This window comes from Rhipicephalus sanguineus, chromosome 3 (assembly GCF_013339695.2).
Source record: "Rhipicephalus sanguineus isolate Rsan-2018 chromosome 3, BIME_Rsan_1.4, whole genome shotgun sequence".
Lineage (NCBI taxonomy): Eukaryota > Metazoa > Arthropoda > Arachnida > Ixodida > Ixodidae > Rhipicephalus > Rhipicephalus sanguineus.
In genome coordinates, this window is record NC_051178.1 from 231,571,575 (window position 1) to 231,584,870 (window position 13,296).

Sequence of the window (13,296 nt, forward strand, 5' to 3'; positions counted from 1 at the left end):
GGCGGGTCCCAGAGTCACCGAAAGTGCAGACGAAATAAACTATAAACTTTGCGTAGCTGAATAAGTGAATACAGACAAAGCACCCTTTCTAGCTTTCTTCTTTTTTCTTTGACTAAGGTATAAAGCAATAAGACGTGCACGTGTGCTCTCTGCTATAGCTTCGGTCATCGTTCCGAAGTCTCCTATGCAACAAAATTCTGAATTCGAAATATTTTTTTTTATTATCCGATCAAATTCGAATGAAAACTCACGCTAGTTCCCGAAGCGTAAGTCGTATGGTTCCCAGCTTACGAATCACTGGCGGGAAACGAAATGGCGCACGCAACATCCCGAAGTCGCGCAAGCCGGGCATTCCTGGGAGTCAGAGGGATGCTGAAAAGGCGACAAGGATCGAAGTTATCCCCAAGAAAAATATGCAGATATATTGCACTATTTTCAAGTTAAAAGCACAAATTGGGGGGAAAAAAAGGAAGTAAAAGCTCCTTTTTCTGCAACGTTCAGCTCCCGACGGCCGTATGCAGCGCCGACCCACTATCCACTCCGATTCGAGCAGCAACGCCATGCATTGCTTCCTTAACTATATGCCTGCTGCGTGTGTAAAGAACATGTATCTGTCCTTTGCAGTCACTAATACTATAATTCTAGAAATAACTCAGCAGTCCTCCTCCAATCGGGGGAATGGGGGCAAGCGAAGTTTGGAGTGGGCTTGCTTGCTTGCATTCTTTCTTTCTTTCTTTCTTTCTTTCTTTCTTTCTTTCTTTCTTTCTTTCTTTCTTTCTTTCTTTCTTTCTTTCTTTCTTTCTTTCTTTCTTTCTTTCTTTCTTTATAGGTAGCGGCCGTCTCCAGAGCGCTGTTCTCGGACTGCATCGGCGTGGCGTCTTTCATGTTCTTTCCAGCGTTCGTCAGCCTGTAAAACATCGTAGAACGCCCAACCAAAGGATCATCACGCGATTACGGAAACGCGGGTTAGCAATTCAATTTTCTCGAAGTCGGAATTTTCTTCAAACGTGCAATTCCCAATATCGACCTTACGCGTTGTCCAGCAGATCGCTTGTAGTCCGCCAACACGAAATATTTATTTATTTATTTATTTATTTATTTATTTATTTATTTATTTATTTATTTATTTATTTATTTATTTATTTATTTATTTATTTATAATACCCTCAGGGCCAAATGGCATTGAAGAGGGGAGTGGATACAATACATGAAAAATACAGAAAAAACAATGCAATGAATACAGGTAACAGCAATGAAGCGCCCACAGCAAGTGTATACTGCTTCACAATAGTTTTTTGCATCGTCGTTAAAACGCATTCATGTGCTTCATTTCAGTTCACATTGGTCATGCATGGGTCCGTGACCTCGTGTTCAAGGCACTCGCTTTCGAACCGCGGAGATCCCGGATTCAAACCACAGCCCCGAAAAGAACACTTATTTTGTTTTGTTTATTAATTCTTTGGTGCGCGCGTTCCGTCTGTGGGCGAGGAGGGTTTTTCGGAACACCACCAGCCACACAGGTAAGTCAACAAGTCAGGTAAGTAACTTTTGCCAAAATGACTCGCTTTCAAAGTGATACTCCTTCTGCTACCAGCCGAGAAAACATCTGGTTACGCAAACCTCACCTTCAAGACCAGCCAAGGTCAACTCCGACAAAAGAGCTTCAGCGAAAGGTTAGTGCAGTACGTTCGCGAAAATGAACAGCGGCTCAAGGCGTGGCCTCCGCGATTAGCTTCCGCAGTGCGTCGTCGGCGCGCTGCCGGAGATGATCGCGGAGGCCACGCTCAGTGCCAGTCTTTTCGTGCCGCCACCTCCAGAGGCGCTGGCTGCATCCAAGTTCACCGCACGTTCGCGCCTAGAGCGTCGATGGTGGCGAGCAGCGTGTGTGTATGTTGTGCTGCGGTGCAACCAAGGAGGTTGAAAACATTTTTTTGAACCTCCTTGGGTACTAATAATAATAGCGAAAATTGGGCTAGTTGGGTACAACACGTTCCTTGGGTACAACACGTTCGCTCCCATGTCACGGCGTGTAGTCGAAGCTTGTAAGCTTCTCGTCCTCCTTGCCTAAACCAAGACATGCAATGAAGATAAATCTCCGCAAACCGATGGTCTCATCCTTTCCGAAAGCAAAACCGAGCTATCACTCGACAAACTTGGTTCAAGCGCGCTGAACCATGGCAAATTCATTGTTCTTTAATCAGTGTTTCACATTCTCCTTGATAATCACGCTAATTACATACAGCAGCGAAACCGCGTTTTCTTTATCGTTTTGTTTTTTGCCGAGCTCTCGTTTCCACACGTTTTATTCCCTTCTTGTTTCCAGGCGTAGCTCGTCGATGCACAGCAGCTCCGGCCAAACTCACAGCTGCAGAAATGTTTTGTATGAGTAGACGTGCCGCAAGACCACGTTCTTGGCAATAAGAAAGCAAGGCAAAAAGCCACTTACTAGCTTTCGTAAAAAACGCTGAAGAAGCAATTAACGCCGTTAAATAACATTTTTTTTTATTATGCAAGCATGCAAAACCTTGTTTTTGTTCAATGAAGCTTAACGTGATTTGTTAGGGCCTCTTGATCACGCAGTTATTCCTAATTTTAGGTAGGTATCGATGTCAGGCGTGGCGACTTGATTGATATATTTGTCGTGAAGCTCTTAGCAAAGGATATATTTCGTGACGTGTGTGGCCCACGTCCGCCGTGGTAGCTTAGTGTGTGTATAGTGTTGCGCTCCTAAGCTCGAAGACGCGAATACGATTCCCGGCCTCGGCGCCACACTTCAATGAATGCGAATGCAAAAGCATTTGTGTACTCGAATTTAGGTGCACCTTAAATGGGTACTGACACCATTTTTCGAAGGCGAGTTCACTCTGCCATACAAATCTCCTGTATGCAGAGACGGCTCTGAGCAAGTGGGAAGCTCAGCAAATGTTGATATTTTATTTTGATATTAAAGTGAATTTTTCCATGGCGCACCTACCGACATCAGCACTAGCTTGACGTCAGGCTACAGTACTAATTCTGGGTTATAGTGAACTATATTCTGTTGGCTTCACGCAGCAGTGCTGCTAGTTATGATGACGTCAGGTACCAAAACTTTCAAAATGGCCGCTTGTGCATCACCAAAAAATTCAAAATGGCTGCTTGTTTGTGCGTCACCAACGGAGCCACGGTACGGAGCGGCCGTGAGAACGTCACGATACCCTGCGCGAGCACGTGACGAGAAGCTCATACCGTGTCGTGACGTCAGGGTACAGTATACATATAGGAACCGAAACTAGCTTTTTAAAACATACCGTTATAATCTTTCAGCGTGCACTCACGCTTAGCAGTACATTTCCTCAGCTCTTGAGGGCTTCGACTTTCATTTGACGCAAAAAAAAAAACTACAACTGAAAAGTTTCGTGTCAGTACGCCTTTAAGGAAACTCAGGTTATGAAAATTAACCCGGATTCCCCCAATACGGCGTGCCTCACAATCGTATCGTGGTTCTGAAACGTGAAACCCTATAACGCATTTCTTTAGCTGTGCGACCAAAAGCGAAATTTCGTAACGGTGTGCGCATAAAGTCAGAGACAGCAAAAGATACACGTACTTCAGTTAAAGAGTTTTTTTTTTTCTGCTTTTCGCATAATTTTCGCATGCATAGGAAACCACTGAAGAGCAACATTTACGGCAATGGGCGACTGCTTGACTGCAGATCATATAATACAATAACCCGTGAGCAAAAGTACACGGACCGCGGAAGCGCGAGCCGAAATCGCTGTCTACGCCATCTAGTCGCGAGCCGTCTGCTGTTGGGACCATTGCTTTGACGGAATAGCTGTTGAGAGCTTTACTCTGACGAAATTTGTCGCAGAAATGCTCTCGACAGCAGACGGCTCGCCACTAGACGGCGCAGACGGCAAAGGTATACTAGAGTTACTGTATATGCTACCTTTAGGTAGCAGAGTTGCGCATCTGTTTTCCAACGCCGCTAGCACCATGCATTGCGGAGAAGCTGACGCTCGGGCCAATTATTGTATTTCTCGACGCCGCCGCTGCAGCTCACTGCAATTAACACTAGTTATCGACAGCCAATGTTTATCGCCGGCCTTCGACACGCCAGACATGTTTATCGGCGACGCGGTAGGCATGTTCGCCTGCAAAAATGGAGTGCGACTTCACGGCATAGCTGTGGTGCTAGCCGGACCTATGCGCTACTCTGCTACCTAAAGGTAGCATATACAGTGACTCTAAGGTATACTAGAGTTACTGCATATGCTCCCTACGAGAGCATATGTGCAGCATATATACTGTATATAGAGGGACACTAAGGTATACGGACGGCAACGGTCCGTTGTACTTTTGCTCACGGGTGTACATACGAAGAGGTGATCGATATAAGGCACATTTATTGCTTAAAAAAGCTGTGGTATGGACAAGATCAGAAAAGGGGATAAATGAAGGAAGAAACAAAAGCAATTGACGTTAACCAAAAGAGCATGTACCCTGCACTGGGGGAATGGAAAAGGGAAAACGCGCACGGTAATGCCTAATCGGCATTCTGGAGGAAACATACGGGACTCTCGGAACATAGTGCTGCGACATGTGGCGAGGTGTCGAAGACATCGAAACAGCGCCAGCGACACTTAAAGTAACTAATTATAATAATATCTGGGGTTTAACGTCCCAAAACCACGATATGATTATGAGAGACGCCGTAGTGGAGGGCTCCGGAAATTTCGACCACCTGGGGTTTTTAAACCTGCACCAAAATCTAAGTACACGGGCCTCAGACATTTTCGCCTCCATCGAAAATGCAGCCGCCGCGGCCGGGATTCGATCCCGCGACCTTCGGGTCAGCAGTCGAGCGCCATAACCATAGACCACCGTGGCGGGGCACTTAAGGTAACTAATGTATGGTTTGCGTTGTACGTCTTTGAACTGCTGCTGTTACTGTTGGCCCTGAAATAGGAGACGTGGCCTAGTTACTGCGCATACTACGAAAAGGATGGCCGTTTAGCCTCCGTTGTGCAGCACACAAAATGGCAATGGGGAACTTACCTATGCACTCATTGCACGTTACTTCGAAAGATCGCTAACCTGACATCCTGTTAACCACCTAGGTAAGATAGCGAAAAAAAGAAGTGAGATCATTAAAGGAAACGTGATCCGAGTTCAACGTTCTATATATCGTTGACTCGTTGGTCCTGTCAGTCATCCACCACTCTTGTGTTCGATCAAATTAAACGATTAAAACTTTTCCTACATTAGTATCGCACTAGGTGTCAGCTTTGAGTCAGTGCAGATAAGCTTTTCCTTTTCTTTTTTCGGTGTGTAAACCGTAAAGTGAACGCGAGATATGTCAGTGTACCTTATCCCTCTCGACGTATATCTGCCATATCCTGCTGTATATAGACTTGCGCTGTGTACAAAACATTTCGTTTGAAGCTTGCATAAGCCGCAGGTGTGACACGACAGGACATCCTGTTTCCCTCAAGTGACCGGGGTGACAATACAAGTTATTAGCCACAAAAGGTGTTGAATAAATAGAAGAATGATTGAGGCTGAACCTTGCCCATTCCATACGACCACTCATTGTGCCATGTTTAGGCGTGTTTAAAGTTAAGTCGAAGAAAGGTTTGGATGACCCGAAAAATGCGCTTTCTGCGAAAAAAGGCGGGCTGTAAAAATAGCGGAAACATTCAGCGCGTTAGCGCGTACTATTTATCACGTTTTGTGGCGATTCCTCTCATTTAATTTTCTTTTTCTCCTAGCACCCCGTCTGGTGCCTGCGCGTACCATCGAATATTCGAGCTCAGTAAAGTTGACTCTCTCTCTCTCTCTCCTAATCTATTGGCTCAAATAAAGCTGCCTGTCCACTGTAACCAGTGTTTCGACCAGTGTTTATAGAACACCGAAAAAGTGTCTCTATACGAATACAACTTTCCTTAATCACATTTGTAAGTAAAAACAATTAAACAGATCATAAATGAAGCGGCAGTCACGACGTTTTTCCTGCGATCTACCGCCATCCGTTTTACGCTATACTTTAGCTGGAAATGTACAAACACAAGCCGGATGCACAATTCACCGCCCGAAACAGCGCTCCGTAGAGGCTGCTGTAGAACCGTGTGCGACGCTTCAGTGGCCATAAGCTTACCGACCCGCCTGCCAACGCGAGGGCACAACTGTCGGTACAAGGCCGGAAGCCGTGCCGATATATATATAAACTGCGCATCCGCGGCAGCCACTAGCATGCAGTGCAAGCTGGAGAGACTGTTCATTAAAGCGAGAACCATGCGCGCGAAGAGTGTTGTACTTTGGAAGAACGACTCCGACCATGCTGCTCCCACCGAAATATCTGTGATGGGTTCGTTCCGGCTAAACTTGTCGGAAGGCGGAGAGAACAAACCCGAAGGTGTTCGGTAATCGCCGATAGCAGCTCGAATCGCCGGTTCTTCAGGTTCTCTTCAAAGCGAGCACGGCGATGCTACGCTCTCGGTTCCCGTGAACCATCATCGACGGGGCGTGTTCCTCGGTACGAGTCTCGCCCTTCCGTGGCCGACATAGCGAGTTCAGACTGTTCTTCGTCGATAAGCGGCGAATCGTCCGTATCGCTCGACGTTCCGAGCGACGCGAGCGAGATGCTGGACGAGGAGGAAGAGGCGGCCCACTTTTGGCAGGCGTTCGAGCTCTTCGACCAGGACTGCGATGGCCTCATCACCGCCCAAGAGATGGGCGCTGTCATGCGTACGCTGGGCTACGAAGCGACCGACGTGGAAGCGCAACGCATGGTCTGCGAGGCAAACGCGTCCGGAAAGGACGGCGTCAACTTCGCCGAGTTCCTGGCCGTGCTGGCCCAACAACCCGAGTGCCCGAGTGAAGATGGCCAGGAAGAGTTCCAGGTGCTTTTCAAGGTAAGTGTTGCTACGAGCCTAGGTAGATGTCGTGGTGCAGTTATACTGTTGTCTCGTGGCAACACTATGGCGGTTTCAAGTTTATTAAAAGCGAAGCATTTCTTAGCGAACCTTTGGGACTTTGAGCGTTTCTATCTACGTATCTATCTATCTATCTATCTATCTATCTATCTATCTATATCTATCTAGCCGCCTACGTCTGGGTGCTCTCACAGTCGCCTCCTTAACTTGGTGTGGACCAAAATTGGCACCGGAGGGTAAGAAGATTTGACGAATATGATTGTCGGGTCATTACATGAATAACGTGAAAATCCTGTCGCGTACGTCATCAAACCCTTTCCACTAGACACGTGTGGCACACACCCGTTTGCCACGGGCCGCGGTGTACGGGTATGCGGCACAGGTGATTGACAATTTATATCTACCCAGGAGCGGCGATAATGAACATTCGTAACCTAAATGCTAGAGCGTTAAGGAAAACTAACATCGGAAGCATTAGGATCCCAGCAGGAATCGAACCCAATCATTTTGCGTGGCAATCAGGTATTCTACCACTGAGCCACGCCAGGTCTATAAACTGGTTTAAAAAAACAGCCCACGCAGGCGTGATATCGGTGCAACGTCAATTGTGGTTGTAGTGCTTGCTATCTAATTTTACAAGAAAGCAATGATACTCCTACGATATGTACTCCTACGATACAGGCGTCATATCAGATTAGTATGTGGTTCTAGTGTTGGGTCCGCTTTTATAGCAGTTTAATAAACATTACGTTTTTATTCCTATGATTGAGCAAGCTATATTGAAGCATTGCTCGACCCCGGAGGAATACATTAACGAAAGTTACATATGATATCCACATCACCGCACCGTAAAGTGCACTTCGTACGCTAGGACGACGCAGTGTCCTCTTCATTCTTACGAGGCTGGGCGATGGCCTCTGCTGACCGAGGATGATGCCAGATTGATTGACAGCCGCTTTGTAGACTAGACCTACGTAGGCCAGAATACGCCCAGGTAGTCTACGAATACGACAAACACCATCCACTGATGTTGATCTACGTAGCACTATCCAGACCTACCAGCCTCGACGGCCTATACCTCACCAACGCGAAGGGTGGCTTCAGGTTCCGACATGTCCCCGGCTCTATTGACAGACAATTTGTCGACGAAATGACCGAGGCGTCCACGAATTCCAACAGCTCTACTATACCACATACATCACCACACATGGACCCTTCGTCACCACCATCACGACCGGATCCTATAACAACTCATGACCAGCTGCTGGTACTCACTGACCACGGTGATGATGCCCTTGTTCAAGAACTGTCAAGAACTTCTTCCACACATGAACACGAGTTCGTGAAACGTGGGTGCGTTCTCGGGACACGTATAAGCACTACATATCAGCTCACCGCTTTTGGTGTTGGTAATACCCACGTTGCCATTGGCAGCGTTGCCCAGCCGTAAACAACTGCTTATATAACACATATGCGGCTCTTCAACATACATGTGTGCGTATAAAATTTATACAAATCTTTAGCGTCATTTTGTAACGTGTCGCTCAGTAAAAAAAAATTACGCCACAGTCACCTTCCCGCCGCATGCTTCGCATAACATCGACTCCCACGGTACCTGGGATCTGCTGAATTTTGATTCTTAAACTGGTACAGCACAACAAGGAAAAGGAAGAGAGAGTAGAGCAGCCCAAATGAAGGAACAGAGCACTGCAGGACTAGATAGCACCAAACATTGCAGCCAGGGAAAAACAGGAGAAATTAATTCTTTGTTTTAATTGAAGCATAAAATAATAAAGAAATGTGAACTGAAAGTAGATAAGACAACTTAATGCAGGTCCCAAAACTTGATCAAGTACATCTTCACAAATTGCAATGAATGTCAGGAGGGTGGCTGTGGCAATTGTTCAATGACAGAACACCATGCATGTGTAATGAGGAAGTTGTGGGTTATAGGTCGGCAAAAGAAAGTGCCCAAGTGCACTCGCACTCACCCAAGAATTATATTTCGTGCTTAGGGCTGTCGGGATAGCTAATGAAAATGAATTGATTGAGTTCATTGAAAGATTGCGAGCGGCTGGGATCGAAGCAGATCTCCACCACGCGCTTCCTTCTGCGTGGCCGCTGAGATCAGCTTCGTGGCAGCGCGCGAAACGCGAAGTTAACCCAATGAAGGAAGGAAATTTTGTGGGCTCGCTTCTTTGCTGGACACAATCTTAACGAAAACCAGCAGATAAACAAGCCAAAGAAAGTATAGGGGACGTCAGTTGTATTGCTTCAAGTGTATTGTGATATATATGTGAAGAATATAAAGTGGACGAAAAGACAACTTGCCGCCGGCAGCGACCGAACCGGCAGGGTCTCAGGTTCGGTTCCCTGCCGGCGGCAAGTTGTCTTTTCGTCCACTTTACATTTCTTCACATAGTATATATCACAATACACTTCATTATCTGCTGGTTTTCATTAAGGTTGTGTCGAACAAAGTTAACCCAAGGAATACATCAGGGCATACGAATGCTGACGCGTGAGAGCCACTACCAGACATTCAAGTCAAGGCTTAAGGTCGCCTCCAAAATTTTCTTTTTTCTTGTCAGGTTTTCGACAAGTACGACCGCGGCTACATCACATCCACCGACCTTCGATACGTGATGTCCTCCTTGAACGAAACTGTCACCGACAGAGAAGTGGAAGCCATGATGCTCGCTGCAGACAAGGATGGCGATGGATTGATCAGCTACGATGAGTTCGTCGCCATCTTCTCGCACCCGGATCAAGTCACCGAGGAACCTGCGTGATCGAGCGGAGACATTTCTTCGGCGCTGTTCATCAACAGCGCATCACATATATGCCTACTTTGATCGTAATGGTGCGTTTAGGTGTAAAAACTGCAAGGCAATGCACAGCTCGGCTATATAACCCAGCAAATGGCGCAACGAGCGGCCATACTTATCTACAACGTTCACTGTAACATGACATGTTCTACGGCTGTTTATTGTGGATGATGCGCTTCCTATGTATCGCTTCCTATGCGGTTACTGAACATAAGTTGCCTGAGGTGTGGACTCACCTTCTCCTGAACTGTGAAAGCCAATACTGCGCAGATTATGTTTATACCACCTCCTTTCATTTTATCTGACAGATAGTTCAGTGATCATTTGCGGGTCAACGTTGTGTTTTCATATTCTTTCCTATTATCAATGCTTGTCTTTTTTTTTCATTAGTGCGATGAAGCCTAACCAACTGGCCCAACTTTCCATCTCCTTGCTGTTCAGTTTCCGGATTGTTTAGAGCCCGTCAGGAGTAATCCGCTTGCTCAAAATGAAAGGCTTAAAATGGAAGTAACCAACATGTAAAAACAACCGGATTGTTCCCCTGATCGTGGTATATAATTTATTCTTTCCAAAAATATATCATTAGAGGAAAGCGCAATTCAATGTGGAGCAGCTTAGAAGCGAAGCCAATTGGTTAAATTTTCCGCATGAAGCCTCCACTTAGCAGCGATGTTCTGAAACAAATAAAAATTTAACAGCCAACGCATCCCTGCTTCCGCAACCTGGAGCGCGAAGCAGGACGGGTGGAATGAAATAATTCATTCCAGTCACGGCCGGTTACTAACCTTTATTATTTACAGTTATGAAGTAACTTCATGTACCTGTTCCATACAGCCAGGGCACCTGTGTAATTGAACATCCATTATAAGCTTACTGCTGCGCACTGAGCATAAAGCTATCATGGGGTCACAAGAGAAGTGTACCGAAGCGGTCACGGATCAATGTAGGAAACCTGCACGTGTGCTTTCGCAGCAATGAATGACTCCAAACTCCTATTATTGGGCTTCACTGGACTAAAGTTGCCCTTTTCTACTGTAACTATGTAGTGCAGTTAGCAAGTACGAAGGTCAGTAAAAAAAACCAGAAAACTCTGAGCGCACTCAAAGAGCAAACATTTGATGAAGTTTTTCTACAAATAAAAAGGACGATAACTAAAGCGACCGCTTCAGAAACATGTGGCCGCCATAGAAAGGCTGCTTGCTTCATTTTCTCCTTGTTTTTTTATTATTTTGTTGTTGTTGATGTCAAACGTTTGCAGTTATATCTTTATACAAATAAAGCTCCTTTTGTATTTCCACTTTTTCTATCGCTTTTTCATCCAGGGGCTCTTTTTCTTGTTTACGTTTGCTTCCTTACGAAGCCAAGCACTTTCGTTCCGAATCTCGAATATTTCTAATCGTAGCTATATAGCTACGAAACCTCGGGGGTGAGTTTGTGAGGTAGATATGACTTTTTTTTTTTCGAATCCGTGAAAGTGAACAGGCTCTCTCTAGACTGTGGTAAAGGTCTTGATTAGGCCAGGCAAGTGAGCAGGAAATCAAATAAAGAAGACAGAAAACTTCCTTCGCACTCACACGCGCTATTCAAAACATTTACTTACAATGGCATGCCAGCAAGCCACAACTACCACTACGGCTACACCAAATAGTCTCGACGTGCTATTCACGTGCGCTCATAGCAGTTCAGTGGGCAAGGCAACCCAAAGGGAATCATTTGATGTCATTATCTGCTGTGAGCGAGATGGGAATCGGAACGCAGCACAGCACGCAGCTGGCAGAAAGTAAACAAGAAGCGTTCATTACGATCAAAGTACACGCAGCAAAAGTCGACAGCTGCAAGTGCGGTTGCTGCGGGTCGCCTTGATTGAAGTCCTGTTCTTTGAAGCCAGCTTTATGGGTGTTTTAAACAATTCGAAAATTTGAACTCAATGTTTATGCACGTGCTGCTGGACCGACGTCATAAAGTGCTGCATCGAATGTCCTTGTCTTCGTGGAAGCACTGCGCATGCCTGTAGGAATAGACTATTTATGCATCCGTTCAAAAGACGTTCGCTGTTGCGCGGGGGGAGGGGGGGTTTGAACCCCACTCCCCTGGCTACGCCAGTGCATTAAACATCTGTAAAAAGAAAACAGTCACAGTTACACCGCAAGGGCGAAGCAACGAATGCGACAGCAACAAATTGTAGTGTTATACGAAGTGAGGCTGGCAGCTAACTGCTTTGTTGAGAGCGCAGCACGTAGAAGGGGTATACGAGCCGCCCGCTTTGATCGCTGTCGATATAGCGCGCGCGCCAGCGATCGCGCCCTTAGATTCAAAGTTCAAAATGGCTGCTCGCGCGAACACCCCCCCCCCACCTCCCGTCTTTTCATGGTCGTTAAAGACGGGCCAGGCGTTTCCTGTCTGCTTCGACAGCAGGCCTCCCGAGCGGGGTGGTGTTATCGCATGCACCCTCCGAGCGACGGAAATGGGTCGGCTCGTTTGATATCCGCTTCGGCCGCGTTTGTCGCCCCCGCTCGCGCACTTTTACCCGCGGTAGAACATACGACGCGCGAGGGGATCTTATCAATTTGGACTTCACACGGGAGGGCCATGACGGCGACGGCAAAAACCCGTCGAGACTGTCCATGTAATTGCTATAGCAATAAAATTCACTCAGCTCCGCGTAGCGGACACCGATGAAACAGCGAAGCTGGTGGCGTTCCCTTCGTCAGGCTAACGCATTTCTATGTTTTGCAAGTCTTTCAGATATGTTATATCACTGCTCTTTATTAAACACTCTTTGTTAAGCTTTCACGTGCTAGTACAGTTTTATTGCATCTTGACCATACCACTCTTATAACACAGGTTTACAAAGAAGCCTTCGCTTAAGATACTCCGATTTGTTGTATCACTGCTTTTTATTAAACATCCTTTGTTAAGCTTTGAGGTGGTGGTATAGCCACCACCTTTGATAACAACAAAGTATCACGTGACAGTCCTGTGACTGTGGTAACGCGCACGCCATTTGTTGGGCGAACTGTTGCCTTCTTCCTTTTTAGTGGAAGTTGTGTGTAGTGGGAATTACCGAATTTCTGTGGCACATACGCGTTTATGATGGCGATAGTTTTCTGATAGGCCCCACAAATTTTAGTGGCACATACCCATTTGTTGGGTTAACTGTGGCTTTCATTTTCAGTGGACCAATGGTAAATAGTGGGATTTACCCAATGCCTGTGGCTCATACCCATTTATGATGCCCACAAGAGTTACCATGGATCCCGGAAACGAAAGGCTCGACCAAGAACAACTTCGCTGTTAAAACACCTACGTCCTGTGACTCTTCATTATGCGATGGGGTTGGATGACAAGTGGTGCCCAACTGGATTATTTCATCTGCAAAAAGAAACTAACAAAGATATTAAGCGGAATCTCCCTGAATGGGCACGGTCCAAGATATATGTGTATCATTTGTGACCATCGGTGTGATAATTGCGTGTTGTAGTAGCTATGACTAAAGACGATATGCATATATAACATTTGCGTTTGTGCCTGTATTAACATTATGTGCATCA

The 13,296-nt window shown here is 46.2% G+C and overlaps 1 protein-coding gene across 1 annotated transcript; it reads left to right on the forward strand.

Annotated features, from left to right (window-relative positions):
• The first annotated feature begins 6,264 nt into the window (after positions 1-6,264).
• Positions 6,265-10,122, forward strand: LOC119385279 (calmodulin-A). Its single transcript, XM_037652756.2, has 2 exons — positions 6,265-6,896; positions 9,509-10,122. The coding sequence occupies exons 1-2, from the start codon at positions 6,624-6,626 to the stop codon at positions 9,707-9,709; spliced, it is 474 nt and encodes a 157-aa protein (XP_037508684.1). The 5' UTR covers positions 6,265-6,623; the 3' UTR covers positions 9,710-10,122.
• Positions 10,123-13,296: the final 3,174 nt, after the last annotated feature.

What these genes read in the sequence shown, in the direction of transcription:
- LOC119385279 (XM_037652756.2), top strand. Translation starts at nt 6,624, where the DNA reads ATGCTGGACGAGGAGGAAGAGGCGGCCCACTTTTGGCAGGCGTTCGAG. An exon ending in AGTTCCAGGTGCTTTTCAAG is followed by an intron (nt 6,897 to 9,508) that starts GTAAGTGTTGCT and finishes TTTTCTTGTCAG; the next exon opens with GTTTTCGACAAGTACGACCG.